General features: G+C 35.4%; 4 protein-coding genes across 7 annotated transcripts; 1 reads left to right on the top strand and 3 right to left on the bottom strand.

Moving 5' to 3' along the window:
• Positions 1–1293: 1293 nt before the first annotated feature.
• LOC132798598 (sodium/hydrogen exchanger 8) lies at positions 1294–3794 on the bottom strand. Its single transcript, XM_060810559.1, has 2 exons — positions 2966–3794; positions 1294–2890 (listed from the first exon to the last, which is right to left on the bottom strand). The coding sequence occupies exons 1-2, from the start codon at positions 3679–3681 to the stop codon at positions 1633–1635; spliced, it is 1974 nt and encodes a 657-aa protein (XP_060666542.1). The 5' UTR covers positions 3682–3794; the 3' UTR covers positions 1294–1632.
• A 919-nt stretch (positions 3795–4713) lies between these two features.
• LOC132798684 (S-adenosylmethionine synthase) lies at positions 4714–11721 on the top strand. Of its 4 annotated transcripts, none has more exons than XM_060810904.1 (7): positions 4714–4730; positions 5630–5796; positions 7980–8057; positions 8186–8308; positions 9541–9653; positions 10329–11008; positions 11083–11721. In XM_060810904.1, the coding sequence occupies exons 2-7, from the start codon at positions 5664–5666 to the stop codon at positions 11186–11188; spliced, it is 1233 nt and encodes a 410-aa protein (XP_060666887.1). In that variant the 5' UTR covers positions 4714–4730; positions 5630–5663; the 3' UTR covers positions 11189–11721. The 4 variants fall into 4 exon arrangements, with proteins under 4 accessions (XP_060666887.1, XP_060666811.1, XP_060666735.1 ...); XM_060810828.1 differs by lacking the exon at positions 4714–4730 and adding an exon at positions 4812–4940; XM_060810752.1 differs by lacking the exons at positions 4714–4730; positions 9541–9653 and adding exons at positions 5147–5345; positions 8444–8556.
• Positions 11722–13675: 1954 nt separating this feature from the next.
• Positions 13676–18743, bottom strand: LOC132798943 (ATP-binding cassette subfamily G member 4). Its single transcript, XM_060811018.1, is given in 12 exon segments — positions 13676–14196; positions 14287–14543; positions 14612–14780; positions 14838–15351; positions 15435–15588; positions 15649–15742; positions 15812–15899; positions 15960–16083; positions 16148–16417; positions 16497–16559; positions 17067–17204; positions 18304–18743. Coding segments are annotated over 9 exon segments (2037 nt in total). The 5' UTR covers positions 16356–16417; positions 16497–16559; positions 17067–17204; positions 18304–18743; the 3' UTR covers positions 13676–13767.
• A 1013-nt stretch (positions 18744–19756) lies between these two features.
• On the bottom strand, positions 19757–26818 carry LOC132789247 (ATP-binding cassette sub-family G member 1). The gene is made up of 7 exons (XM_060797136.1): positions 26309–26818; positions 23293–23410; positions 22358–22547; positions 21223–22062; positions 20988–21156; positions 20820–20920; positions 19757–20762 (listed from the first exon to the last, which is right to left on the bottom strand). The coding sequence occupies exons 1-7, from the start codon at positions 26499–26501 to the stop codon at positions 20262–20264; spliced, it is 2112 nt and encodes a 703-aa protein (XP_060653119.1). The 5' UTR covers positions 26502–26818; the 3' UTR covers positions 19757–20261.
• Between the last annotated feature and the right edge of the window lie 682 nt (positions 26819–27500).

Genomic DNA, 27500 nt, shown 5'->3' with positions numbered 1-27500 from the left:
CCGCCTTCATATATACATATGTATGTATGTATATACTCATATGCACATTTGTCAAAGTGCACATCACACTCACTAAAAAAAAATACTAAAACAAAAACGCGCTTAGTTTTCTGCGTAAAATGCATGTTGGCTAGGGGATCGCCATCTTGTCCTTCGAAGAGAGACTTTGACCCGTTGGCACTTATCTGCAAGTGATTTGCTTTTATCGACGAGGAGTCCAATTGCAATGTTATAATACAGAAGTTACACTTAAAAATGAATTATCACCTTTACATATCGACTTGTGCCAAGCGCACAAATTAACTCACATATAAAATGCAAAAACGCGCAAAATTTTACAAGTTTAGCGCCATTTTTCTCGCCGAGCGTCACTTTTTTTTCTTTTCGTTTAGCATAATTACGACGATTGAGTAGCAAAGTAATATGCTTAACATTCATAATCGCGAACACCAATAACACGATGTAATTAAAAAAGTTCACATTTTATATTAATTATCATATTGAAATCAAATATTTAAACACACGCAATCTCAATAAGAAAAAACGTGACCTGCTTGCTCCGACAATGCAAGAAGAACTAAAATGTCAGTTCCAATTGCTTTGTGTTCTAAAATCTGTCAATGTACTAAAATTCAAAAATCCTCCGAAATTCATATTGGAGAGGACTTTTACTCTTTGTGCGAAAGTTGCGCTTGAGGCATAATCCCCAAAGTTCTAAAAATAAATTGGCACAACACTTGATTCACTTATATATGATGTATGTATGTATAAACATCTCATATAAAAAAAAAGAGCAAATTTTACAAATTGTATTTTGGTGCGTAAATTATATACCGGAACGCAATAAACGTGACTGCTTGCTCCGCCAACGCAAGAATTGTATTGTGTTCTAAAAGCTCAAATGTACCAAGATTGGAAATTCTCCAATAAGCCTATTTGATAAGAGGACTTGTACTCTTTGTGAGTAGACTGCACTAAATTCCATTTCTCCTGCGTACTAAAACTAAAACTGATGTTGAAAATAACCTAATTCTACAACAGAACATTGCAAGTTGATATATGAAACATTAATGTATTTTTATGTGGCGCATATTAACTTACATATGTATACATATAAATAAACATTAAATTGTTGCAGTTTCATAAGTAAATATACTGACATTTATTATCACAATTTCTTTCGCAGGAAATACAAATATTTTTGGTTTTCATATTATGTACATACAGCATAAGTATTTTACTATTATATATATATATATATATATTGTAAAGTATTATAAACATTCAATACATATTTATTTTTATATATATTAGGAGACAGCTGAATAAAAAACAAATAAACAGAATGAATACTGTTTGATGCACTTTTAAAATGAGGTAACATTAGTGATATATAAGATATACGAAACAGTATACCAAGGGCAATCAATTAACATAAATTAAAACATTGTTGAGTTTACAACAAATACTATCCATACTAAACTCTACATTTAAAATTAATGATTTTTCTACTGAAAAACAATTGCGCTTGCACACTTTACAAAATATTGATAATATAATTAGTACTCTTCTTAGTGACTATATTTGAATTTTGGCCACTAAGATATATTGTTTTAGAATAATCTGGTAAATTTAAGATCGCGTCAAATTGCTTTGACTTGTTGTAGCTGAGAGCCCAATCTCATCGTCTGATTCATCTGAATCTAGAGGACTTATGCGTATAGCCTGATACCATTTGTTGGTCAAATCCGCCATTTGAGACTTGCATTCGTTAAGTTCCTGGCTGTTGAATCGCCGTGTAAAAAACGGAATAAAATACTTGCGATCTAAGCGGCCAAAACGATCTCTAGCCTGGGTAAACGTGACATCCTCTTCCTCGGTCAATTCAGATAAATGTTCGGAATCGATTGCCTGGCCCCATTCTCTAGTCTTTGAGAGGGATATTGACTTGCTACGTTTTCGATTTGAGTACGAACTTCCATTCGTCGATCGCACAGATCCACGAGCCCGTCGTTTCTTTCCAGGCTTAAGATATTTAAGCAGGGGCATGGTGGAGCCACCCAGAACGAGTGTTGTGAAAAGTACGATGATGAGAGTCGTTGTGATAATAACATGCCGTTTCTCTTGACTATCCAAATGCAGATGGAGTGATAAGGCATACGAAATAGCTCCTCGTAGACCAGAAAACCACATGATGAACTGCATCTTGTTGTTAATTTTATGTTCACGAAACTTATTCACCAAATATGCCAGCGGAAAGATATTACAGGCTCGTCCAATTAGGCATAGCACTATCGACCAGATGACGAATGACATTTCAACCTGATGCTTAAATGAAAAAATTGCCAGTCCCAGATAAGCGAATACACATGTCTCTGCAATAAATGCCAGTGTTCGCATAGTCTGCTGCATGGTGATTTGCGTCACAGTCGATAAATTGAAATGCGTGTAATGTGACATCACGATGCCACAAAAGAGTATAGCCATGATACCGCTCAAGTGTATGCCTTCTGCCAAGACATAGGGTGCATAGGTGAACATAAGCATGATTGCAAACTCCAAAGAGGGATGCTTTCGTAGATCGATGTGTTTGAGTAACAGTGCTGATATGAGTGCGAATATGACTCCAATGCCAGCAGATGCAAAAAACATTTCGCAAAACGTTTTTAAGGCGCTCATCATTGCTTCACCAGTGTTTGCATCGGCGTTCGCATTTATGGTGATGGATGCTGTCAAGACAATGGATATGGCATCATTGAGTATGCTTTCTCCAAAGACCAACATGTTAAGGATTGGATCGACATCAAGGGCATGAAAGATAGCCACCGTCGCCACAGGATCGACGGCCGAAATCAACGAACCAAACGCAAATGATTCGGAAAAATTAAGTCTGAAAGATTAAAAAGAAGAGATGTATTTGGAAACAAAAAGACACGCTAATAAATAAATCAATTACAAAACATACCGATATGCTACCTCAGCCATTCCCAATAAGTAAATGCCAGCACCAATTACCAAGGCAGATATTGTTGTACCAAAAATAGCAAACACCAATATGGAGCCAATGTTCTGAAAGAAATTGCCTTTGTGCAGATTATATCCAGACTCGAATATAATCGGCGGTAGAAGGACGAGAAAGAAGCCCATTGGAGAGAATACTTCTTCTCGTTTCCAACTATTATTTTCGCCAGACATCACATTCAGCGAGAGGCCAATAAAGGCACCCAAGAAGACTACGACAATCGATTCGGGTAAATATTGAAATCCAGTTTGAAGCATTGAGTGTATCAAAAGTATGCCCAGCATAATTACGCATATCACAAAAAAAAGCGATAGCGACGAATTGTGTTCCTGTTCAACTGCATGAGAATCAATTAATGATGGCTCCGTGACTGTTGTAGACGAGTTTCCAGTAGTGTTTCTCCTTATTGGTGCCACTGAAGTTGCGGTGGACAGTACAGGTGAGACACTTGCGGTTATATTATTAGTGTTGCCTGTGCTATTATTACTGCTAACATTAGATGCATTAACAATTGTGTTTTGTGGCGAGCCAGCAGATTGTACCAGACTACCAGTAGTGTCTTGGTTGGCATCGTGTGAATCCAATGCCTGTGTGGTGCAGACAGCGAAAATAACAAATATTATAATTCTTTTCCACGAGTGCGCCAGTCTTTTCCTCATGTTTAACAACGTATTTTTACAACGCGATACCGAAATTCTTTATTATTTTCTTTACTGAAGTACAAACACGTCATGAGCAGCTGTTTTAACGTTCTACTTTGATTCCTGGTATTTTACCACACTGGTTACGGCGAATAAAGAGTGGTATGCCTGCAAGAAATTTCCTCGAAATATGTTGTATCAGAATTTTTATCGGTATATCGGCAGACTGATTATTTCAACGATATTTTGTATGTTCATGTGTGGCGTGTGTATAACTTAAATTAAATTAAATAATTAAAAATTACATAGACATCTGTTTACAACTTAATTTATACCTATGTATAACCTACGACTCTATCTAGGGGGTCAAAATCAATTCAATGATAATAGAGCTTGTTTTTTCAGTTTCAGTTTCTAAAGATTTGTGTATTTATTATGCAGAAAACAGATTATAGAACGCCTTGATCTTGAGCGACCTTATTTTGTGATTAGCATGACATGAGCTTTCTAAGGTTCTTTGTTATTTAAAAATCAACCAAATTGTTGTCGACCGCATACTTGGTCATACTTCCTTTCTCTAGGAGTCTCATATAACAGAGCATTTGTACATATGTATGTATGTATGTATGTATGTATATAATACATAATACGTACGTATTGTAAGTAACTACTTACGTTAGCGTCTTTCAAAAATACTCCACTGGGGGGTTACACCAACATACCCAATGGGCACGTGTAACCATTGTATCGCTTTGAAAGACACGTAAAACAATTGACAACACGTGATACAATTATTTAAATATATGTACATAGATTGTACATACGCAAAATAAAGAGCCATCCATATATTTGGGAAAAACAAAAACAGGGTTTTTAAATAGTCACTCAACTAATTTTTTTTACAATATTTTAAGACTGATAAGCGTTTAATTTTGCCCAATCATCTTTCCGGATTCGACTGCAATAAATTATAAATTATGTTCATTTGCTCAACACAAACCCAGAGAAGCTCTGGTCGAGCCACTGTTAAGACCAAAAAGGAAGTTTTACGTAAACATCAAGAAAACGTAAGTAGAGTTTTAAAAATATACTAGTTTTTATGTCACACGAAGTTGATACGCAGTGGCAACGCTGTAACGCCCACGTCTGTATCATATCAGCTGTTTTCACAATCAGCAGTGAAAAACGTGGAGATGCTGCCAAAGTTAGCATCGGTACGGTAGTAGTTAGTGTATTAGTAGCTCTAAATTCGAGCACCAACGTGGGCCCAAATCAAGGTACATAAATATACATATATATAATCGTGTATGCTTATGTTGTACACACATTGTTACATATACACATATGTATGTACATATGTATATTACTACTCGAAGCGATAGAGAGAGAGCGAACCTTCGCTCTTACCCGACGTTTGACACCGCTATCGTTGGCCGCAACCGCTTCGCGGCTATAAATTCTCTAGCTGGCAAAAAGTGTGCGCTCTTTTTCTACAGTACTGTGACGGCGATAGGACGTGCGTGTTAGTTTCGTTTATTTCATTGGCCGTCGGCTAAAATATAAGAAAAAGTCATTGTACACTGCTCCCGAGGCCGACTTATTTTTTAAACAAAAACATTACAAGCCCGCAAAATATAAATTTTCGAATAGGCTTTGGCGTTTTCTAGTTTGTGTGTTTAGCGGTGTGTATCTTCATTCATATTTATATTTATGTACTGTATTGTGCGTATTGTGTGTAAAGTTTGACATCAAACGCATGATCAAATGAATATAACGTGCGCCTTGTGTGGTTATATAAAAATACAAGTAATAGTATTTGCAAAATAAAAAAAAACGTAATTTCGCACCGAGGGGACTAACATTTCATGTGACCAATCCGGGGTTATGAGAAAATCAATTTGTCTACACCTGCATATAACAGTATATACCACTTTAAATGTGTAATAATTGTTTTGTTTTTATATAGCATAACCATTTATCCACAACAAAAAACATTCAAAATGCCACAAAAGACCAATGGACACGGCGCTGCCAACGGCTGCAATGGCAGCAACGGCAATGGAAATTCCTACGACATGGAGGATGGACAGACATTCTTATTTACTTCCGAGTCAGTTGGAGAAGGACACCCAGGTAAGTGCAAAATATACATTACAAATTATATCGATATGCATTAGTTGCAGTGTAGTGAATTTGAAACAAAAGAGGACGCCAAATCGAGAGTTGTCTTCGACCTCCTTATTGCATCATATAATAACAACGTATGTCTATGTATATACACGCACACACACTTGCATATATAGTATATATACAGGCATACATACATCCAACAAGAACAAGAAAAGTTGTCTCAGCTTTAATGAAGTTGCGCTATCTGCCCCGTCAATTCTAATGAGTGTCTAGTTTATAAACATATTTTAATATATATATAGATATTTCATTCATTTGGTTTTTAACGAAAATTTCTGGAGCCAACTCTCGGCAAAACGTGCTTGTTTATTCAGCAGCCGTCTACCAAAGCGGTTGTTAGTGTGACCAACTTCAAGTTATACACGCATACCAATTGGCCGGTGTTTAAGCAATGAACCAAATACTGTGAACTATGCATTTGTAAAAATGCATACATACGTGCATTTCTAGGTGTCAACATCTGTAGTTGGCGTTAACTCGCATACACACACATGTACGTACATATGTATATGTTTATATGAACATGCATTTGCGAAGCCAGCAAATTACAGCTGGTCACTCTTCTGTGTTTTTAGTGCCAGTGTGATGCCAGGCAACGTGTTATAGTCAAACACATGCATAACCATACATATGTATGTGTATATATATATGTACATACATATGTATGGTTATACGTGTATTGGCTATTGACTGTGTGAACTTGTGGACAACCACACACTGCGTCATGCGCGCCATGTGCTCGCTTGTGTATTTCTCTTTGTAGTCGCCGGCTCTCTTAAAACGATCGTATGCATCCCGTCTGTATACATATGTGTGCATATACATACATACATATATATAAATAAATATACGTATGTATGTAATTATATGCATAAATGAAGTTGGCATAAAATATGTATTTATGCAAATGTACACCATGTACATACATTCATACATACATATGTGTAAAGTGGCCAAATGAACCAAGATACTTTAAGACAATTGAAATCTATGCAGTTACTCATATTACGAAGTTTCTTATCGCGTTTGCAAAATAAACACGTGTTGCGGTGTCGCTTAGCTTTAGAAACGTAAATGCTCATGTTTTAATTTCATTTAATTGAGATATTGAGATAGGTGTCAATACATTTGCAGCGATCTTTGCTTGTGTTAACATTCCAACATGTCAATATGCTCAGACATGCGGATATGCGTAAGTTTGTTTTGTGTGTGTGTGTGTGTGTGTATGTGTGTAAATACATATACGTATGTACATAGGTGTGTGATAAGGAACAGATACGATGATTGCTATTGCCACTTTGAAAGTTAATTAAGTCAAGTAGGATTGAAAAGGACGTTCCCGTCGGCGTTAACTGACAATGAAAATATAATTTTCACAAATATTTTACATATGTACATAGATATTCACATAAATATGTATGTAGCTGATAAGCGATTATATCTATGTACATATATAACCTCGTATTGTAATGAAATATATTGCATTCATTTTATCTTGGAGTTGTCAGCTTGTAGAAAGCTCAGCCTGATTCAAATCAAGAATCGATTATGAAGAGTAATCTAATGAAACCCAGAACAGAGATGAAAATACGCTGGTCATTTCACAAAACATATACCGGACATGAGACAGCAATTTTGTTTTCGATCTTTTTAAGTCATTATGGCAAACAGTAGCTAGAAAGGCAAGGTTTGGGTTATCAGCTTCGACGGGACCCCAAAAAACAGAGGGCGACTATTGCCTTATTAATAATACTAATACTATTTTAATATAATAGACATATGTATATGTATGTATGTATAATTCAAATCAAAGCGATGCGCCATTAAAATTATTAAACAGTCGTCATCGTGTGCCTCCATTTAATAAGGGCCGTAATGATTAAATGTCTGAGACATATTCTGCCTATTCTAGCATATTCGCCAGCACACACTTTATTCTTATGGTTATTTATTGACACAATATGGCATCTGCGATTTGACGAGGGAATTGAAATTTCTGAACGGATTGAATTTCGCTGTCAATAGCAACAATTCGAAAGAATATAAATTGCATGATAGGCGTTTCATAACTTACTTCAAAACTTGTGTACTCAGTCTCTTCATTTATTTGTATTTTCTTTTTATAGACAAAATGTGTGATCAAATCAGTGATGCTATTTTGGATGCACATCTTAGACAAGATCCCAACGCTAAGGTGGCATGTGGTAAATAACTAATCAATCTTAATGCAAAAATTATGCATTTCATGGAGTCCGACTCTGCTGACATTGCCTGATTTTTGTATACCCTTTCTTTATTGTGACTTTAAGTTAATAGAATTTTGTTCGCACAGAAACTGTGGCAAAGACTGGAATGATCCTGCTTTGTGGCGAAATCACCTCCAAGGCTGTTGTGGACTATCAAAAAGTGGTGCGTGAAACTGTGGAGCACATTGGTTATGATGATTCATCCAAGGGTAAGTGTTTCTAGGATTAACATAAAGAGTTGAGAATATTGTGGGTGGGTGTCAGCAACGATTTGCTAAGTAAACTCATATTTAAGAAAAATAAACGATATACCATAAAAATCAACTCAACTCAAAATCAAAAAGGTTTCGATTGGAAGACGTTGAATCTGCTCGTTGCCATTGAACAACAGTCGCCCAATATTGCTAATGGTGTGCACGTGAATCGCGAAGAAGAGGATGTCGGCGCTGGTGACCAGGTATATCAAACCATATCAGTATCCTTCATATCGATTAAGTGATACCGAAGAATGTGTGCGTTCGTTTGTTACGTTTACATTTCGTTTAATGTCAGTTTTAAATCTTATGTTTCTCATATATTTGCTCGCATAATGGTGAACCAACACTTCATAAGCTCGTTATCGCGTATATATATTAGGTATTACAGATGGTATTCCCACATACTGTTTATTCAGATTAGAATATACGCGATTTAAAAATTATTATTCACATTCTGGGAAATTTTAAAAGTGCTATGATTACATTATCATCTTGGCGCCCTTAAATTATTTTTTTTTTTTTCATAGGACTTAAATAACATTTCAAGCATTCTCATAATCAAATAATATCTTGACCAAAATACAATGCAGATATTAAATTTCTGATTTAACTGCATTTGGACTCAGATACAAGCGTTATACTAATTTCATATTTTATTTATGGGTTTTAACTCCATAGTGTTTCATTTTAACAAACCAAAAACTAAAGCCATCCATTGTACACCGATGAGTTAATTTCAAACAGGCAGCATACAAATTTGCACGTGGCATGCCATTAAAAGAAACCATAACAAATATCCCAATTTTCAGATAACAGATAAACAGCTCATCAAAAATCTAGATTCTAGAATTTAATGAAAACTTAGAAAGAATTTGAAACCAGCAACGGATCACCTAAGTATAAGCCGATGGGTATTGATGTTTTCTTCGCTTAAGTTAATGCATTCGAGCCTTGAATACAATTTGTGTAAACACGTCTTATAATTAAAGGGGTGATATATACCATTACATAAACATTACTTACCAACAACATTGTATCTCTATGTATTTTCAAATGTGTTGTGCTCTCTACTTTTTATCTCTTTCGTTCCATATAAAACAATCAAACAAACACACGACACATTAACCATAAATGATACCTTTAATACCTAATTCGCAACTGGTTTTTAAAACGTAAACAAAAAGGTTTCGATTATAAAACTTGCAACGTGCTCTTGGCATTGGACCAACAGTCGCCCGAAATTGCTGCCGGTGTGCATGTAAATCGCGCTGAGGAAGAAATCGGTGCCGGAGATCAGGTGTGGACTAGAACAAAGTACAAATTTATCAGTCTCGGCTATGTCGAGTTCTCAAATACCCTTTCCATTAGAGGTGCTTATTCATTTAACTGGTTATGGATTTTGTAGTTAACGTTCTCGTATCGTTCTTTAGGAAAGGGTGTTATAATATGTACAATTTGTGTTCCTTATTTTACTTTACTCTTACTATTCATGTGCGTAGCTAATTGTAAGTCAATGTCAATGTCAATGCCAATGTAACGCATCAATTGCATTGCTGAAGAAACTGTGTATCAAATCATTTGTAGGCTCATTTCTGCATACGCCTTCATAAGACAACAAATGACACTAAAATTAATCGAAATTGTAATTGTTTGTCTAATGTAATGCATTCATGATATCTTATGACCTATTCCTATGTCTTTTTTAATCAACTACTACGAACATCTCCATACATTGTATCTAAACATTTGGTAGTGTGTAGAATTTATATTTCAACCTTATCACTCACTTCAATATTCCTAGCAATTATCCTTATTTCCCCTATAAAATCATATTATTATTTAACCTTCACCCAAAATGCAAGATATTCCCATTAAATAATAACAATTTGGATGGCATTGGTAATTGTTAATTTTCTATTGGCTGTTCCAAAATAATCATCAGTACTAAATTGCCCTTATCAATAATTTGCAGGGTATTATGTTCGGCTATGCCACCGATGAGACAGAGGAGTGTATGCCTCTAACGGTTGTGCTGGCACACAAATTGAACGAGAAGATTGCTGAACTGCGCCGCTCCGATGTGTTCTGGTGGGCTCGTCCAGATTCCAAGACCCAAGTGACATGTGAATATCTCTTCAACCAGGGATCGGCAGTGCCTAAGCGCGTACACACCATTGTTGTGTCCATGCAGCACTCGGACAAGATTTCTCTGGACACTCTGCGCTCTGAAGTTATGGAGAAAGTCGTGAAAGTTGTCATTCCCGCCAAATACTTTGATGCCAATACAATTGTCCACATCAATCCCTGCGGATTGTTTGTCATTGGCGGACCAATGGGTGATGCTGGTTTGACTGGACGTAAGATCATCGTCGACACATACGGTGGTTGGGGTGCCCACGGTGGTGGAGCATTCTCCGGCAAAGATTTCACAAAGGTCGATCGTTCGGCAGCATATGCGGCGCGTTGGGTAGCCAAGTCGCTGGTTAAGGCTGGACTCTGCAAGCGCTGCTTGGTGCAAGTCTCTTATGCTATTGGCTTGGCAGAGCCACTTTCGATCACCGTGTTTGACTACGGCACCTCTCACAAGTCGCAAAAGGAACTACTGGCCATTATCAAAAACAACTTTGACCTCCGCCCTGGAAAAATTGTCAAGTGAGTGATAATGATGAATAATGATTTTGATAAATATTTGCAATTTTTAACGTAAATGAATTCCCATCAAACAGAGACCTCAATCTGCGCCAACCGATTTATCAACGCACTAGCACATATGGCCACTTTGGACGCGATGGTTTCTCATGGGAGCAGGCAAAGCATTTGGAAATCAATTGACTAGACGCTGAAACGCCGATGCCGATGCCGCAGTCACCATGTGCTAAAAGATTGAGGACGATAACAGAATCAACAGCAGCGACGACGTAATTTTTAGTTCTTTTTTAGTTTACAAAATAAGTGACGCAAGCAATAGGCTTGTCAGCTACATAGGCTTTCATTTCTAAGCTAGAACCTCCCACTTTAAATTATACATATGTATGTATATGAGATACCATTAATACAACTTATTTGTAATGGTTTGCATATAATACTATCAAAAGAAGGCTCAAATACTAACTGAAGAGCTTCAGTTTTATCACAATGAATTGTTGCTACCACCAACAGCTGATTTCTCTTGACTTTTCGGTTTTTACGGCTGTAAAACAAAACAACGATCATGCACATATTTCTTTTTATAATTAATATGCTTTCCCTTGTCAATGTGGTGGTATTAAACCAGAATTGTAGACAACCTATTTGTACATTACTTACACTTAACAAGTTTTGTATTTGCCGTATTTTCCTTTACAAAAATATATTTCTAAAATACAGTGGAAAGTTTTAAATTATTTAATACGTTATTGTAACATAAAAATCCATAAATTATGTACCCATCTGGCCAGCAAAAGACAATGTACATTCTATGTGCATACAACCAAATAATTGTATATCTAAGTACACATTGTTTGTGTGTGTATTTCCCTTACTCAAATACTATGATTGTCAAATATGCTACGTCTACGAAATACCCATTCAGAGAGGTATAGTGGATTACTTCCAAAATATATGTTTATCCAAAGTAAACTTTTTCTTTTCATTTTTATTACATTATTATACAGGTAAATGAGATATACGAGCTAGTCAATTCATATTCTCCTTATGATGATAAGATGCTTAGTACCTTTTGAGGTGTATATTGCCTAGAAACTAGATTCTAGATGTTCAAAGTAATGATTAGTACCTCTTGAGATAAAACTTTAGGATAATTTATTCATACATAAGAATGGGTATTTATTTACATAGTTCGTCATGCTTGGGACGAACATGTTTGAGCTTGTAAACCGTTGGATCGTAAACGTTAACATTGACCCGGATAGTATAAAACTTCGTTAACACAGACAAGAACCATTTTATTTTTAGGCAGTTCATCTAAAGTGTCACAGCAATCAGTTATGGTGTTGCTGGTAATTGGTGCATCAAATTCGAAGTCATTCGGCTTTCTTAATAATAAGCTTGAGCGTCATAGCAATCAGCTTCGGTTTTGCAGTCAATCAGTGTTGTGAAATTCATTTGTGAAAAAACAATGTCCAGTTGAAAAAAGTGCGTCGGCAAGCGGTAAGCTAAATAACTTTTTCCAAAATAATAACAAATTACGAGTGCGCGAACGAGTTTTTAACTGTAGTTAGTGTTTCCAATATTGTCGCTACACGGGAAAATGAAGGCAATCCATAAAATGATGTAATAAGCACTAAATTAATGTTTTAATAATGATGCAAGTGAAATGGCGCGTGTGTGTTTGTGTGTGTGTTTCAAATGTAGAAGGAGCAACGAAAAATAAATCACAAGCTCACATAATTGAAGCAAATAAAAGAAGTATTGCATTTATATACATGCATACGTTTGTATGTATTTCCGCGAGTTATATCGTGTTTTTAATTTTAATAAAATCGAGCTTTAAAATATTCTACACGTATGCGTTAATTACCGTTACTATTTTGTTTTTTTGTGTTAATTTTTTATAACGTGTCTTGATTAACCGTTACTATTGTGGTGAATTTTTGTTTGTGTGCATATTTTTCATGTGTGTTGATTCAACATTAAAATAAGCACAAGCAAAAAACTTCCCTAGCGCAGGCACCAACCAACATATTGGTGGTAAGCCATTTAGCTTGAGGGTCACAGCAATCAGCTTTGGTATTGCTGTCCATCAGTGTTGTGAAATTCGAATGAAAAAACAATGTCAGTTGAAAAACGCGCGACGGCAAGCGGTAAACTGAATACGTTTTTGCAAAATAATTAACAAATTACGAGTGCGCGATAGAGTTTTTTACGTTAAAAAGTATTTCGAATAATGTCAGAATACGGTAAAATGAAGGCAATACACAAAATGATGTATTACGCACCTAATTAATGGTATAATAATTAATGGTGCAAGTGAAATGGCGCGCGTGTGTTTGTGTGTGTGTTTGAAATTTAGTAGGAGCACCGAAAAATAAATCAGAAGCTCACATAATTGAAGCAATTGAAAAAGTATTGCATTTGTGTATACATGCATACGTTTGTATGTATTTCCGCGAGTGAAATCGTGTTTTTAAATATTCTACACGTATGCGATTATTACCGTTACTATTGTGGTGTTTTTTTTTTTTTGAGTGAATTTTTTTCTTGTGTTCGTTTATTTTTGCGCGTGTGTTGAAATTGGTAAAAGCCCGTCATCTTTACTTTTGCTCATATAAAATCCATTACATTTGCACATATGTAAACACGAGGAGTAAAAAATTGGAATATTTTCACACTTTAAATGTTATTTGTATACGGTAAGTTTATACACTTGAAATTATTATAAAAAAATAAACTACCCATGGCTTAGACAATAGCTAATAATTATAGGAAGTAAAATTGAAGTATTTTGTCAAGAGTTGTAAGACATAAGCACCAATATGATTTGTCTCTGTTCTTTTCAATCGTTTCCGTATCAATATGTAGGCAGCAACGGTGAAGAAAAGATAAAATGCAATTAGGCAAAAGACGGACCATAAGTAATGCATGTTTTCAAACCCGAGGAACATCAACAAAAACTGTGATTTTTTGAACATACAAAACATTTCCGAATCCTCACATATAGTATCCCCTCTTCCATAGTCGTATAAAGCGGCCACTAATCCTTCCATACCGTGTCGTAAGAAACTGAGCGACATTAGAAATCGCATGATCGGGGAAATGTAGGCATCCTTGCCATAACCAATGCCATAAATGGAAAGTAAGATTAATGGGACAGCAAGAACAGGTCCCATGAACATGCCATTCTAATGGGAAGTCAAGAATATATAAAAACCATTATTGACATTAAAATATTGAGTATTTTGATAGCATATCAGATTTTTATTAGTACTAACCACTAAGCTGAGCCTACTGGAGATCAGCAAGCCAAAGCTGTCCGAAGTGAGAGCCGTTAGAAAAGCGATAATGAAGAGCATGATAAATCGAAACCATTCCAGAGGCTGGCTCGACATTAAATACACTATTGATAGATAAATAACAGCCAAGATAAACATTGAAGGCAATTTGGCAGAGAGCATAGCGGCGTAATAGGAGCTCAATCGATACCACTGGTTAAGATATTCACGTTTTAATAATTTGATCTCGGTCGGAACTGAAATAAAAAAAGAATCGTTAACATTACTTGACAACGCAAAAATTGCAGAAAATAACAGAATATACATTGTAGTAGCACCGGCATCATTGGCAAATATAAATAGGCTATCACAATGGTGAACATAAATCCGAAATTGAAAAGAGCTTTAGAAGCTTGACGACCCACTCCCTGATAAAGTCCACCAACAATTAGAGCAAGAATGATGTTCATATAGAATTTCAGTTTAATGTGCGACTGTAAATGCGAAATCCATTATTGCATGTATTATACATACATATATTCTGAACTTACTTTGTCTCTCCACATTTGTATCATCATTCGCACAAGCAGTAACTTATACTGCATCCACCAACTTGATTTCGATATTAATAATTCTGGCTTCATTTCTTCCTCAAACTGATCAATTTCGTAGAACGTTGAGGCTCCTGATGTTGTATCTGATTTGGTTGGAGTCTTTTTGCCATCTTCCGTGGATGGAGACCAACGGAAGACTCTGCCATTGCGTACAGCTTCTACCATCTGATTATGATATCCATTTCCGTATTCATGACATGCTACTTCAATTATGAAGTCTGCAGGGTTGTAGGTGAGCGGACATGATAGTCCTATGTGATTCATGTAGCGGACAATGTTTACACCGCTCCCTTGGTAGATGCACTGTCCTTCAGCGAGAACGTAGACTTTGTCAATCATTTCAAAAATCTTAGCCGAGGGTGTATGTATAGAGCAAATGACGGTGCGTCCACCGGATGCCAACATTTTCAGCAATGTTATGCATTGGGAACTAGACAGATCGTCCAGGCCTCTGAAATAAAATAAAAAAATAAACAATTGTATCATTTCTTACGTTTGTAAACATATGTATGTATGTATGAAATGAATATTTACGTTGTTGGTTCGTCTAGAAATAATATTGGTGGGTTGTTAACTAATTCCAATGCAATGGAAAGACGTTTCCGTTCGCCTCCAGAGATTTTATCAGTTTTTGTGTGTTGAGCACCTTTTAAGCGTAGCATTCCTAATATTTCATCTATCTAAGCTTGTGTGTTAAGAGGACTCAAATTCATTTATATATTATTTTAAGCGTTCTTACCACTTCAATTTTTTTGTTCTAATTTTAATTCGTTTCCAAGTTTCAAGTTGGCGGCTAATAACATTAATTCGCTAACTGTGAACTGTAGGTCGAGAATATCCGTCTGTTTAAAGTTTAAAGATTAAATTGTTGGGCTGATTTCGTGTATGCTGATGTTGGTTGTAAACTTCACCTGCATAATGTATCTAGACATTTTGCGAAAGATTCTCATATCACGCGGGTTGTTATTAACTAGAATTTCTCCAGATGAACTAAAAGAGCTTTAAGCAAATAAGCATAAGTTATGTTATCAATTTATTGAAACACTTTTGTTATCTTACCCGAATCCTGCCAATAAGTTTAATAGTGTGGTTTTCCCTGCACCGGATGGCCCCATAATTGCACTCAGCTCATGGGAACGGAACTCCCCATGAATGTCACGTAAGATTTTCTTTGTTTTTGGAGCTGACATAAAAGTAGTGCAAGCTTGAAAGTTAGTATTCGAGTAAATGTTTGTATATTTAATTACCATTATTTTCGTCAGGCACTTCGAATGTAAGACCTGAAAACTCCAAGTTAACAGCTGGCCAGGCAGGCAAATATTTAAAGCCATTCAAAGATTGATAATCATCTGGTTCGGGTAGTTCTACACTAATAGCATTGATATCGCTACTGTAATCTATTGAACTACCACTTTGAGAGTATGTGGTGGTCTTAACACTAGCATCCATTTCCATTGTGAATTCGAGAATCAATGTACAGTTTAAATATTCATTTCTAAATCAGTCCATATTTAAAGCTGAAGAGTTGCAAGAAGTTGTATTGTTCATATATATTGATTAATTAATAGAATGTAATAAATGTATAAAAATACTTACTGAAGGAGCGTCTGGTTATGCCGTTCTTTATCTGAATAGCTTCGTGGTTTTCTGTATACTGTTCTGTAAGTCGAGAGACTAAAACTTAATAAGCTAAATATAAATTCGTTGTTAAGATAAAAACTGTGACTATTATCAATTATTTTTTAATTGCTTGTTGTCAGATCTTTATAATTACTGCGAATATTTGACGTTAATCACTAGCATTTAAACGTTTTCCCATTTATATAGTATATAAATTTAATAAGGTAAATTATTTATTCTTCTTCTCAGTATGGTTTTCCAATTGAACTGGTTGTTTAACAAATCATATACAGCAATTACATTTAAACTTTTTCCAATTTATATAGTATATCAATTGAATATAGTAAATAGTTGCTATTAATTGCTTCCGACTGCATTCTTTCTATTTTTTCAATCTTAAGCATTTATTTTATAATTGTAACATGGAAATTGAACTGGTTGTCTAACAAATTATACACAACAATTAATGTCACAGCAAAAGAACAAAAAAACAATTCGTTAGACAAATTACTGATAATTAATGGTGTATCTTTGCAAAGCACTTACACAGTTAATAAGCGACAGATTAAGTTCAGCTGTTCTCCACAAGTGTTTAATGCTTACTGGCGACGCGACATACAAAAATATGAGGGTTTCAAATTGTTCTCATATTTCGCTTTAATTAATTAGAGTCACTTCTGTTGCCTATAAAAAAAAAATACGAAGCGTCTTCAAAACTAAATTTGCACTGAACTGAGCTTATTAAGTACACTTTCACCCCTCACCCCTATCACACTCACTTATAGGTATGAAACAAGATTCTCAATTGATTTGGAACTAGTAAATGGCTAACTGACGGTCTGACAACGACTGTCAATATACCTCTTCTGGGGACAATTGTGAGAGCTCTGAGTGACTGAGTAAGACAAGTATTCACATAACAACAAATATTTGCTCAGAGTACTACAATTATCACGTTGCGCTATGTGAGCTTCAGATAAGCTGTGGGGTATTGAAGCTAAAGAAGCATCAGCTTTTAAAATGTTATCAGGCAGCGGAAATTGAGTTGAGTTCTAAGGCATTCACCAGACGATTGCAGCGGCTGCGCTTTTGTCGGGTGCGTAACTCTGCCGTTGATGTTTCATTTTATTTAACTGGTTTATCAGTTGACAACGATTTACCCGAAATTGAAATTATTGATAACCAGATGTGTGTATACATCGAATCGTAAGTATATATTATATGTCGATTTATTCGAATGTCGACACGCGTATTTTGGTGAATCTCCCAAATATCTTGTATACATATATATATATATATATATATATATATATATATACATACATACATATGTAATGTAAAACAAATTTGCCTTGTCGCATATCAAGAGCGTGAACTAGAGCATTGCCCTATACACTTTGTTCACAGTCACACTCACACATACTCATCCAAATTAGAGTATTGCGTCTGCGAGTCCGCGCGTAAACATATTCTCATCTAAATTGAATGTATGCGTAATATTTTTCATTTATTCGTTGTTAGTAAAATAATTCTTTCAACTCTTCTTCGAAACATTTAGCGTTTGTGTTTACTACTTTGGTATTCGTCATTTGTTTGCATTTATATACAATGTCCGTATAATGTGACTAAGTGTGCATGCAAATGCAACAGAGCGTCGAATGTTGATCTTTGACATGCATTGGTTGGCGTGAGGTAATTTAAGTATTTCATTATGAATTGATTAAAGTATTCATTTTATATGTTATACAATTATTTTAACATACAATATTATTTATTTACTTACACAACGAACATGGGCTATCTATCTCGGAAAGCATTTGAAATAATTCAAGAATGGGTTTCATACTAAGAATGTTCTACTTGTACACTAGATACATTATTGACGGAAGTCAAAGTTCTGCTGCATACAATTAATAATGCATTGATTCCGTAGTAAAGTCGAACGTTTTACACCTTTGTCAATTTTCAGGTTCAATGATCGGACTTAAGACACTATGTAGGCTTCAGTATCACTAGTGCTTTGTACTAAATTTCGATTTGAAATAATGTGTGCGGCACAGCGTTGCGTTGCATTGCACTCACTCCACTTTCTATTTAGGGCTGCATTTGTAACTGCTGCAGATTTCCACTCTCTAAACACTGTGTAGCGGGCGTTTTTATGCATGCAACAACATCAATGTTGGGACGACGACGACGTCAACGACTTGTTGCACCGAGAAACGAAAATGTACTGAAAACAAATCGAGGAAGAATAACAGAGTGGAGGCCTGCCACACGACCACACTTACATACTATATTCATTCGTATATGTGTTTATGTACATACATACAGTACGAATACATGCATATGTATGTACGGGGTACGGGACTTTGAAAGCAAGTTGCGCACTCAAATTGAGAGTCAAATCATCTGAGCTTCGCAGTGAGCGGCAAACAAAGAAAATAATGAAAGAATTCTTCTAGGCGACAAGAGAACAACTATTTTTAAACGTTGAAAATCCGGTTTCTTCTTCTAGGGACTTGTATGGATGAGTATCAAAATCCTTTCTAGAAAATATTAATGTACGAATGAACTGAATATTTCCCGTTCTACCCCAACTATAAACATTTATAGTTTCGTGAATGCCTACTTGTCTAGTATCATTATTAAAGTTTATATAAACTTTATTATATGTTGTTAGTATATCAAAAGAAGAATATAAATTATACGATGTACACGTGTACATCCCTGGGCTTTTATTCCGACCTATCACAATATGCTGCGAGTCAGACAGCTGACGAAAGTTAGTTAAGAGTTGTTGAAGAGTGCAAAATGTTACGAGCTTTCGATTTAGCCTGTTGTTCCCGCTTTTAGTGTCAACTCATCGTGCTTTGTTTAGCAACTTTCATTAAGCGGTTGCCAAGTGTCTTGAAAACGCCTGCAACAATAACTGTTGTATCATATTTCATACAAATATACATATGTTGCAATATATAAACCAAGGCACTATATTTTACCTAGACATTTATAATGCATACGAGAGCTCATGATTTGTATCAATGCGATGCAGTCCGAGTATCTATGTATATTTGTAATACCCGTAGCAGTAATGTAAAGAGAATACTACCACATTGTGTAAAGTGAAATTTTAAAAATTAACCAACTAATTATTAATATTTAGCCACACTTCACATTACAATGAGCAGTTTGTCGGCTATACATACGAGTATATAAAATGAAATAACATAAAGAAAAAGTTTTTGTTTTTATCATTTTTATTAAACTTTATATATAATAAAAAATAATATAAAATATTTTCAAAAACATAGTCCCGTTTTGATATTTATAAGTAACATTTGATCGCATTAATATATAACATCCATTAAAAAAGTGTTTTGACATGGCGTTACAAGTTCATTTGTTATTAGGCTTTTTAATACATTCATATTTATGCTCATATTGTTTTGGTCGTGTTGTTACTAATGACGCATTATAATGTATTATATATTTTGGATTCGTATTCCCATAAAATTGATCAGTTGTAAATGAATATTGCACTTTTTTTTACAAATGCGGTTTAATTTAAAATCACACATGGGAAACCCTATCACTCTTAGACTACAAATGTTTGAAATACAACTTAGACTTTAAGCTATTATACACAAACTACACATTTTGTAATCTTATTAAAAGAATATAAATTTGGATACTTATACACACGGAAAAGCTTTAAAACCCGAAAATAACATTTAGTTGTACTCCTTAGCGAGTGGTCTTGAGCTTCCAGCGCAGGAAGAGATAGGCCGAAATTCGCAGCACCACAAAAATTACAACTAGGGCAACAATATCTAGTGTAAAGTTTGCATTGACCATGTCCAACTCCTCTAAGGTAGTCATTGGAGATTTGAAATGACAGTAAGTTTGGAAGCATTTGAGCTTTTCACGTCCATATCCGTAGGTGGCCAAAGCCGTTCCTTCGAAACCATAGCGAATGTATGAGAGATATGTGATCCACCGTAAATAAACCGGTATAGCGTCGAAAGAAACGAAGAAGCCAGAGAAAAGCAGGAATGGTACGGACATTACTGGAGCCAAGAAAACGCCATTTTGAACATTCATTGCAGCGCCGACAACCAGACCAACGGATTGAGCCACGAAGGAGATCAGCAGACATGCAGACAAGAACATTGTGAAACGGAAGAGTTCCCATGGCTGTGACGTATAGTAATATACTATGGATACGTAGATGACACAGAAAATCGCCTGTAATAGATAGCATGTATTAACGTATTATATAAGTATAATGCGAAATGAACTTACTTGGAATGGTAAATCAGCAACTGATATAGCTAAATAGTACGATTTTAGAGAATACCAGCGATTAAAGTTCTCCTTTAGCAACACCGGCATTTCGAGTGGGACTGCATACGTTAGAAATAAATAAGTTCATAGATTTTCATATAAAGAAATGATGTATTCGTAACTTACATGACAAAATTGTTATGGTCATGGATGTGTACATCAAGAACAACATATTGAAAAACAGAAAACCCAAATTACTTAGCACTTTTGCGCCATCGTTTCCAATATCGTAATAGAGAGCTCCAATTAAGAATCCTACCAGCAGATGGGCAAACAATCGCAAATACATAAGAGTCTATAAATGCAAATACAATAATACAATAAGAGCGTAGGTGTATTAGATTTGATTTTTATGACATACCCAATCGCGGTAACTAAAAAGTAAAGTTCTCTTTAAAACCACCCAAAATTGATGGAACTGTGACGTGGGATAACGCTCGGGTGACATTATCTCCTCTGAAAGCAGAGCTGTTGTGCAATTGTCTGTCTTCTCAACGTCGATCATAGCGTCTCCTTTCTCATTGGTGGTCACCACAGATGAACCACCCAATCCGTTTGTTTCCTTCACAATGTCATTAACCATTCCATTAAGCAGACCATTGTTTAAAGTAAGGTTTTCCTCGTACTTGCTACCGCTGACGTTAGACACGTCGTTCTTGTCCAAAATAGCTTTCAAGTTTTGCACTTTAACCAGATCATTACGGGCCTTCAAGCCGGCATAATCAGCCGATGAACGAATGTCCCGTTTGCCATTGTCGATGGCTTCCACCAGTTTGCGAGTGTGATCGCCATGCTCTCCGCAAGACACTTCGATCACATAACTTGCTGGGTTATGATAGCTGGGACACTCCAAGTTCAAAGTGGAGAGGAATGGCACTAGTTGCTTGGTGCTTCCCTGGTACACGCATTGGCCATCAGCAAGAGTATAAAGTTGATCGAACATTTCAAAGAGTCGGGCCGACGGCTGATGAATAGTACAAATGACAGTACGGCCGCCAGCGGCAAGCATTTTCAGCAGATGAATGCACTGGAAACACGTGGAGCTATCTAGACCAGAAGTAGGCTCGTCAAAGAACATAATTGGTGGATTGCTAACTAACTCCAGGGCAATCGACAAACGCTTTTTCTGCCCTCCAGACAAATTACGGGTCATTGTGTTGCGATGTTCACTCAAGCTTAGAGTTAGCAAAATATCATCAATCTGTAAATGTAAATATAATGTTAAATATAGTATTTTTGTTGACGATTTAAATTGAAATCGGTTATCAAATATAAAACAAATATGCTGCGAGAGGACAGTACGCCATAGTGTCTTCGATTAATGTGGTTGAAAACATGACAATATCGAATTATTTGCTGAACGCTCAGTTTTTGTTGAGCTCAGTTTAATACTCTATTGTTAAGTTGTCAATTGTTTCGATTTGAGTTCATTCTAAGACGCTTTTATAACAATTGTCCACTGCAACGACATAATGTTTCATATTACATTAACTCACCATCGAATTCTTTTCGAGCTTTGTGAACTTCTTGCTCAGTTTTAAATTCGTTGCCACTGTCATTGCTTCCTGAACTGTTAAGTTCCCGTGCAACTGATTATCCTGCATTATGTATGCAGACAATTTACGGAAGGTACTCAAATTTCGCTCTGATCCATTCATTGTAACACTCCCTTCGATATTTGTGGTTCTAAAAACAGAGCCAAACATTTAAATATTCGTAAAAATTATAAACAAATTCGATGATTGTCTATTAGTTACTTAATTTAATTTCAGTGCTACACTTTTTGTTAAATTGTTTCATTTCCTAGATCTTACAAGATAGAAGGTGCATTGATGGTCAATCAGATTAATCAATCAAATTATATATTTAGCAGTCTTTCTAATTATTCACCATTATTTACATAGCCATATGGGTACAATATAATACATACATGAATGCAGTATTATGAACTCATGTATTTAGCTACTAATCACATTTCACATGAGAAAGATAAGTACATATTTATGTACATATATACGATTATGAACGAATGTCTGTACGCATAAATATATGTAAGTTTGTATAATCAACACGCGCACGTAAAATTGACAACCTAAGTCTGCTACTAATAATTGGGTATAAACATATATAGAGAGCGTGAGAGCATATGTGTGTGTGTGTGTGAGACTGTGTGTGCGCGGTTGCTCCAAAGTTCGATTTTGCGGTAGCATTTGCTCGTTCCCTTTGATCAATATTAAGAGTGTAGTAAATAATATAAAAATAATCATTTGAAAACTGGTGATTATTTGCCGGAAACATAAGTTGGCCTTTTTCACTTAGTTACTAGTTATCTACAGTTTCAATAAGACATTTGTTTGATAAAGGAGAAATATACAACATCTCTAACTTAAATATTAAATACAATAAGCTAAAAATAAGTACAAAAACTTACTTGTATCCCGACAAAATATTGAGTAGAGTACTTTTTCCGGCACCTGAAGGTCCCATTATGGCAGTGAGCTCTCCAGACCTTAAACGTCCACTGACACCCTTTAAGATGGTCTTGGAATCTGCAATAGAAAATTTTCGTCTTCATGTATCCATTCTTAAACATTCTTAAGACCAAAAAAAATGAATAATAATTCTCTTGCTCAGCATTGCTAACATACTCAGTAATTGGTCAAATGTAAAATCAGTAACATAAATATACAAACTATGTATAAATGTACAAACTTGAATAAACAAAAATCGTGCGGTCATTAGCCTTTCTTGACTTTGTTGCCGTCAAAAAGTGGGAAGTAAAGTATTAATGACAACGTATCTAACATTGTGAAGATGTACATATGTTTGTATACGTATATGCATATAAAGCAAATAAGTGGAAAACAATCGGAAGGCAATATACTCGTATGTATTTATTTTTGAAATAACTGAGTTGTTGCGGTAGTTTATTTTTTAGTTATACATACTTCGCATATAATATATACATACGTGTACACTATGACTTAGTTTCTAAATTAAAAAGTTTGTGTCTTTTAATTATTATGTATATGTAAAATATTCATAGTACGACTAGTCATAGCTTCATAGTCATGGCATTACAAGATACCTCAATCTCGACATAAATTGATGGCTGCCGCCATAACTCGAACCTTTCAGTGCTAGTGCACATTACTTTTGTCAGCTTACTTAATAAGTCTGTTATGTGCTTAATTAACCTGGCACCACTTTATATCATACCTTGTCAGTGAACCTCGACAGGCAGACAAAAAAACAAAATAGAAGATTGCATAGACATTACGTCGACACAACGCTTTGCGTTGTACTACGAAAAACAAGTAAAGTGAATATGTTGACTAGCCGGTTGTTACTGAGGAAAAACTAATACTACTTAATAAAAATGAATACGACACGCATGACGAATTAATGCCAAGCGTTAAGGTTAGTCCATTGATAATTTTATAGTACGGTCTGTCGGCTAGAGTTTTTCAAGCAGCAATTATGATGTGCCATTTGTAAAAAACTAGTTGAAAGCGAAACGTTGAGTCTGCAGTTTCATTATTTCAATTTCAATGCAATTTCATCTTTTCTATACTTATGTTTCTATACCATTTTTCTGTCCCTCTTAAGCCAAGAAAATTTTTCAAGCAGAGGCCTAAAAAGGCACATTTGACCCCAATTAGGAACGCTTGTGTAAGGTGTTTGTCATCTATTTTAGATAAATGTGAATTGAGTATTCACTAATAAAAAACAATTTACGAGCACCATTTTAAAGATACACCCTTGTGTTTTTTGCAAACACATATTTATATGTATTTATGCTAGGTTTTAATAATCGAAAATTAACAACTGTTTTCAAAATGTACGAAACACGTGGTAGAGTATTTAAAAACCAAAGTCGAAGGCGAAAGTTAAGAAAGAAGAATACAAGAGTTTCAAGGTAGCGCCATTTGAGATTTAAAAATGAAATACTTTAGGGTGTGTTTACTTTAAAATCACATAATTTGCTGCGGTTTTTTTTCTCATTTTCGCCACTTAGTTCATTATTTGTGGCACGTATATTTCTTTTCTTTGCAATAGCCGCAGTTCAATATTATTGAGACTATATACAATAAGTATTATACATTCTCAGCGCGGAGCAAAGAATTTTTGTATAAGTATAAATACAATCTGAAGTTGTTTTTTCTCGACCTTTGTATTTTTAAATGCCTGTGATTGGCATAAAGTACTACTTATTCTATAAAATTTATATTGAGCTGTAATTAAATGTGTCTGTTCAAAGTTTGCAAGCTTTTTTCTACTTATACAATGTCTGATTGGCAACCGGTTACGGTAACTAACAGGGTTGTCAGGTCAAGCAAGTCTCCCTAGTTTTAGTGCCCCATTTCAAATTCAATTACAGTCCTTCAATTGATGCAAGCGAGTGTGCTCTCTATAGTGTGTCGTAATTAATTGATGGATACCTGAGAAGAATAACAGATGTGCCGACCGCATTGGAAATACGAAGTAAATATTTATATACTGATATTGAAAATCAAAGAATATAAGCTAACTGCAAATAGGTAGTATCCGTGTATCTACAACCGGACATACGAATTTACATAGTTATATGTATATATGCGTTAACTATTTGCAAGATAGCTTATATTTATGACCTGAACTTCCAATATCAGTAAATGAAGACTACTTCATAGGGTCGATACAAAAGGGTGACGTAAATGGAAAAATATTTAATCGGGCAAATGTAGATACTCCAATGCAAGGTTGTATACATACCTTCATATTCAAAAATATGTTCATACAGTATTTAATTAATTCATTATTTGAATTGACCTATGAACATGGAACATATTTTTTCCATTCTCTGACTTTCTGTCTATCCCTTAGCATATGCACATAAAAAACTTTCTGTATATATGTATATTCTTTTATGACTATATTTCTACACGATGTATGTAGTCTCCATAGAATAAATATTTATAGTATGTCATTGGGTATATCTAATATGGCTAAAGCAGGCAGACCTGACGCGCATTTGAAACAACTTGTTGACTGTCCTCAAAACAATTACGGGGGTTAATCACTAAGGGTTTTTATCTATACATTAAATGGCAAGGTTCCCGTAATTACTCATAGCTACGAGTAACCAAGTCCAAAGTTCCGCAAAACTCTGGCCAAGCACTACATAGTCTGAGTGATGTGGCAACGCTGTCGGACAACTGCTGATGAGAACAAAGAAAACAGAAACCAGCACAGAGCGTAGCAGACAAAAACAACTACAGCAGAATTGAATTCAAGAGAGCCCAGTGCGTGATAAAGTAAAATCTTATTAGAGAGCAGCTGACAGCTTTTCGAGTGAATAACACAACAAAATTATTAAAAGCTAATAAATATACAAGTGCAGTTCACAATGTTAAGAAATATAACAGATTAAATATTATAATTACATATAACAATTTAGTACTTACTGCTTCCATTGCCCTCCTTGACGCGGTATGTCAAATTGTGGAACGCCAAATCTACAGCTGGTCGTTTAGGTAAATGCTGCAAAGTCTTGGGTTGTGCAGGCACAATCTGAGCTTTAACTTGTCCTGCGCCTCCATTTCCACTGACGCCCAATCTGTTGTCGTTTAATAGATTTTTATTTTCGTTCGTAACCATCTTGCTTTTTATATGTCAAGCAAGAGTTATAGTATTTATATTATTAACGCTGCAAGCCTAAGTCACATGAAGCACTATTCTCGATATCACAATATTCTTTAGTGATGTATTCGATGTATGTATTTGTATAAAGGCTTTATAATATTATTTCTTTTGCTTCACTGTTGCATGGCCACCCCTTCAATTTTCCACAGTATTTCAACCACCGTCCTCAGGTCGCTATAGAAAATTTTCCACCCGTTTGTATAATAACACGGGTATTCTGCTTTTCGAGTTTGTATAGAGTACTTGACACGCTCGCGCCGCGATCGCTACTGAATGCGTCGCAGTTGTGGCAATGAAACAAAGCTAAAAATTCGAAGCGAGTGAGCGAGCACACTCACCACCACACTGACTCTTTATACACGCATACACTGACACAATTCCAATGCTGACGCAAGTGCCTTAACTGAGGGTTGGAGCGCGATGGCAATAGTCAGTTTGTGTTCTTACATTCATTTTCAGAGAGGCGTTGCGTTAAGCGAGAATACCTATTGCTGAATTGATCGGTTCTCAGAGCTTACTTTTATTGTTTGCATGCAGTGTTGCCAGGTCTTGAACAAAAAATAATGCCAGATTTACGAAAAAAACTAGCTGAAAATAGCAAATTTGTTTGTAAAAATGGCTGAAAAAATGGCTAACATTTTGTTACCCCAAAAAATAACCAAATTACCCCAAAATAACCAAAAAATTGAATTTTAATTTAAATGTCCAATAATGATTTTATTAAATCTACATCTTCACTGTCTTCATTGTTATATTTTTCATTTTCGGCCATCATTTTTAAAAATTTTGTTGGCACTTCATAATCGTGGCAGCATTTTCCATTTCTGCGCAGGCCGTATCTATAAAGAGGAATATTAATAATACGAAATTTTGTTGGTTTGACTGAAGCAACTCGATGCCGAAATGTGCTTCTTCGTCTCAGCATGAGCCCTTAAATCGAATATTTTCGCTTTA

This window comes from Drosophila nasuta, chromosome 2L, assembly GCF_023558535.2.
Source record: "Drosophila nasuta strain 15112-1781.00 chromosome 2L, ASM2355853v1, whole genome shotgun sequence".
NCBI classification, from domain to species: Eukaryota; Metazoa; Arthropoda; class Insecta; order Diptera; family Drosophilidae; genus Drosophila; species Drosophila nasuta.
Note: the sequence above shows the minus strand (reverse complement) of the source record. Positions and strands in the feature narration are given on the sequence as shown.

What these genes read in the sequence shown, in the direction of transcription:
- LOC132789247 (XM_060797136.1), bottom strand. Translation starts at nt 26,501, where the DNA reads ATGGTTACGAACGAAAATAAAAATCTATTAAACGACAACAGATTGGGC. An exon ending in AATATTTTGTCGGGATACAA is followed by an intron (nt 22,548 to 23,292) that starts GTAAGTTTTTGT and finishes CTCTGTTTTTAG; the next exon opens with AACCACAAATATCGAAGGGA. An exon ending in TTGCTGATTTACCATTCCAA is followed by an intron (nt 20,763 to 20,819) that starts GTAAGTTCATTT and finishes TATCTATTACAG; the next exon opens with GCGATTTTCTGTGTCATCTA.
- LOC132798598 (XM_060810559.1), bottom strand. Translation starts at nt 3,681, where the DNA reads ATGAGGAAAAGACTGGCGCACTCGTGGAAAAGAATTATAATATTTGTT. An exon ending in ATGGCTGAGGTAGCATATCG is followed by an intron (nt 2,891 to 2,965) that starts GTATGTTTTGTA and finishes TTAATCTTTCAG; the next exon opens with ACTTAATTTTTCCGAATCAT.
- LOC132798684 (XM_060810904.1), top strand. Translation starts at nt 5,664, where the DNA reads ATGCCACAAAAGACCAATGGACACGGCGCTGCCAACGGCTGCAATGGC. An exon ending in AGTTGGAGAAGGACACCCAG is followed by an intron (nt 5,797 to 7,979) that starts GTAAGTGCAAAA and finishes TTCTTTTTATAG; the next exon opens with ACAAAATGTGTGATCAAATC. An exon ending in CGCCCTGGAAAAATTGTCAA is followed by an intron (nt 11,009 to 11,082) that starts GTGAGTGATAAT and finishes CCCATCAAACAG; the next exon opens with AGACCTCAATCTGCGCCAAC.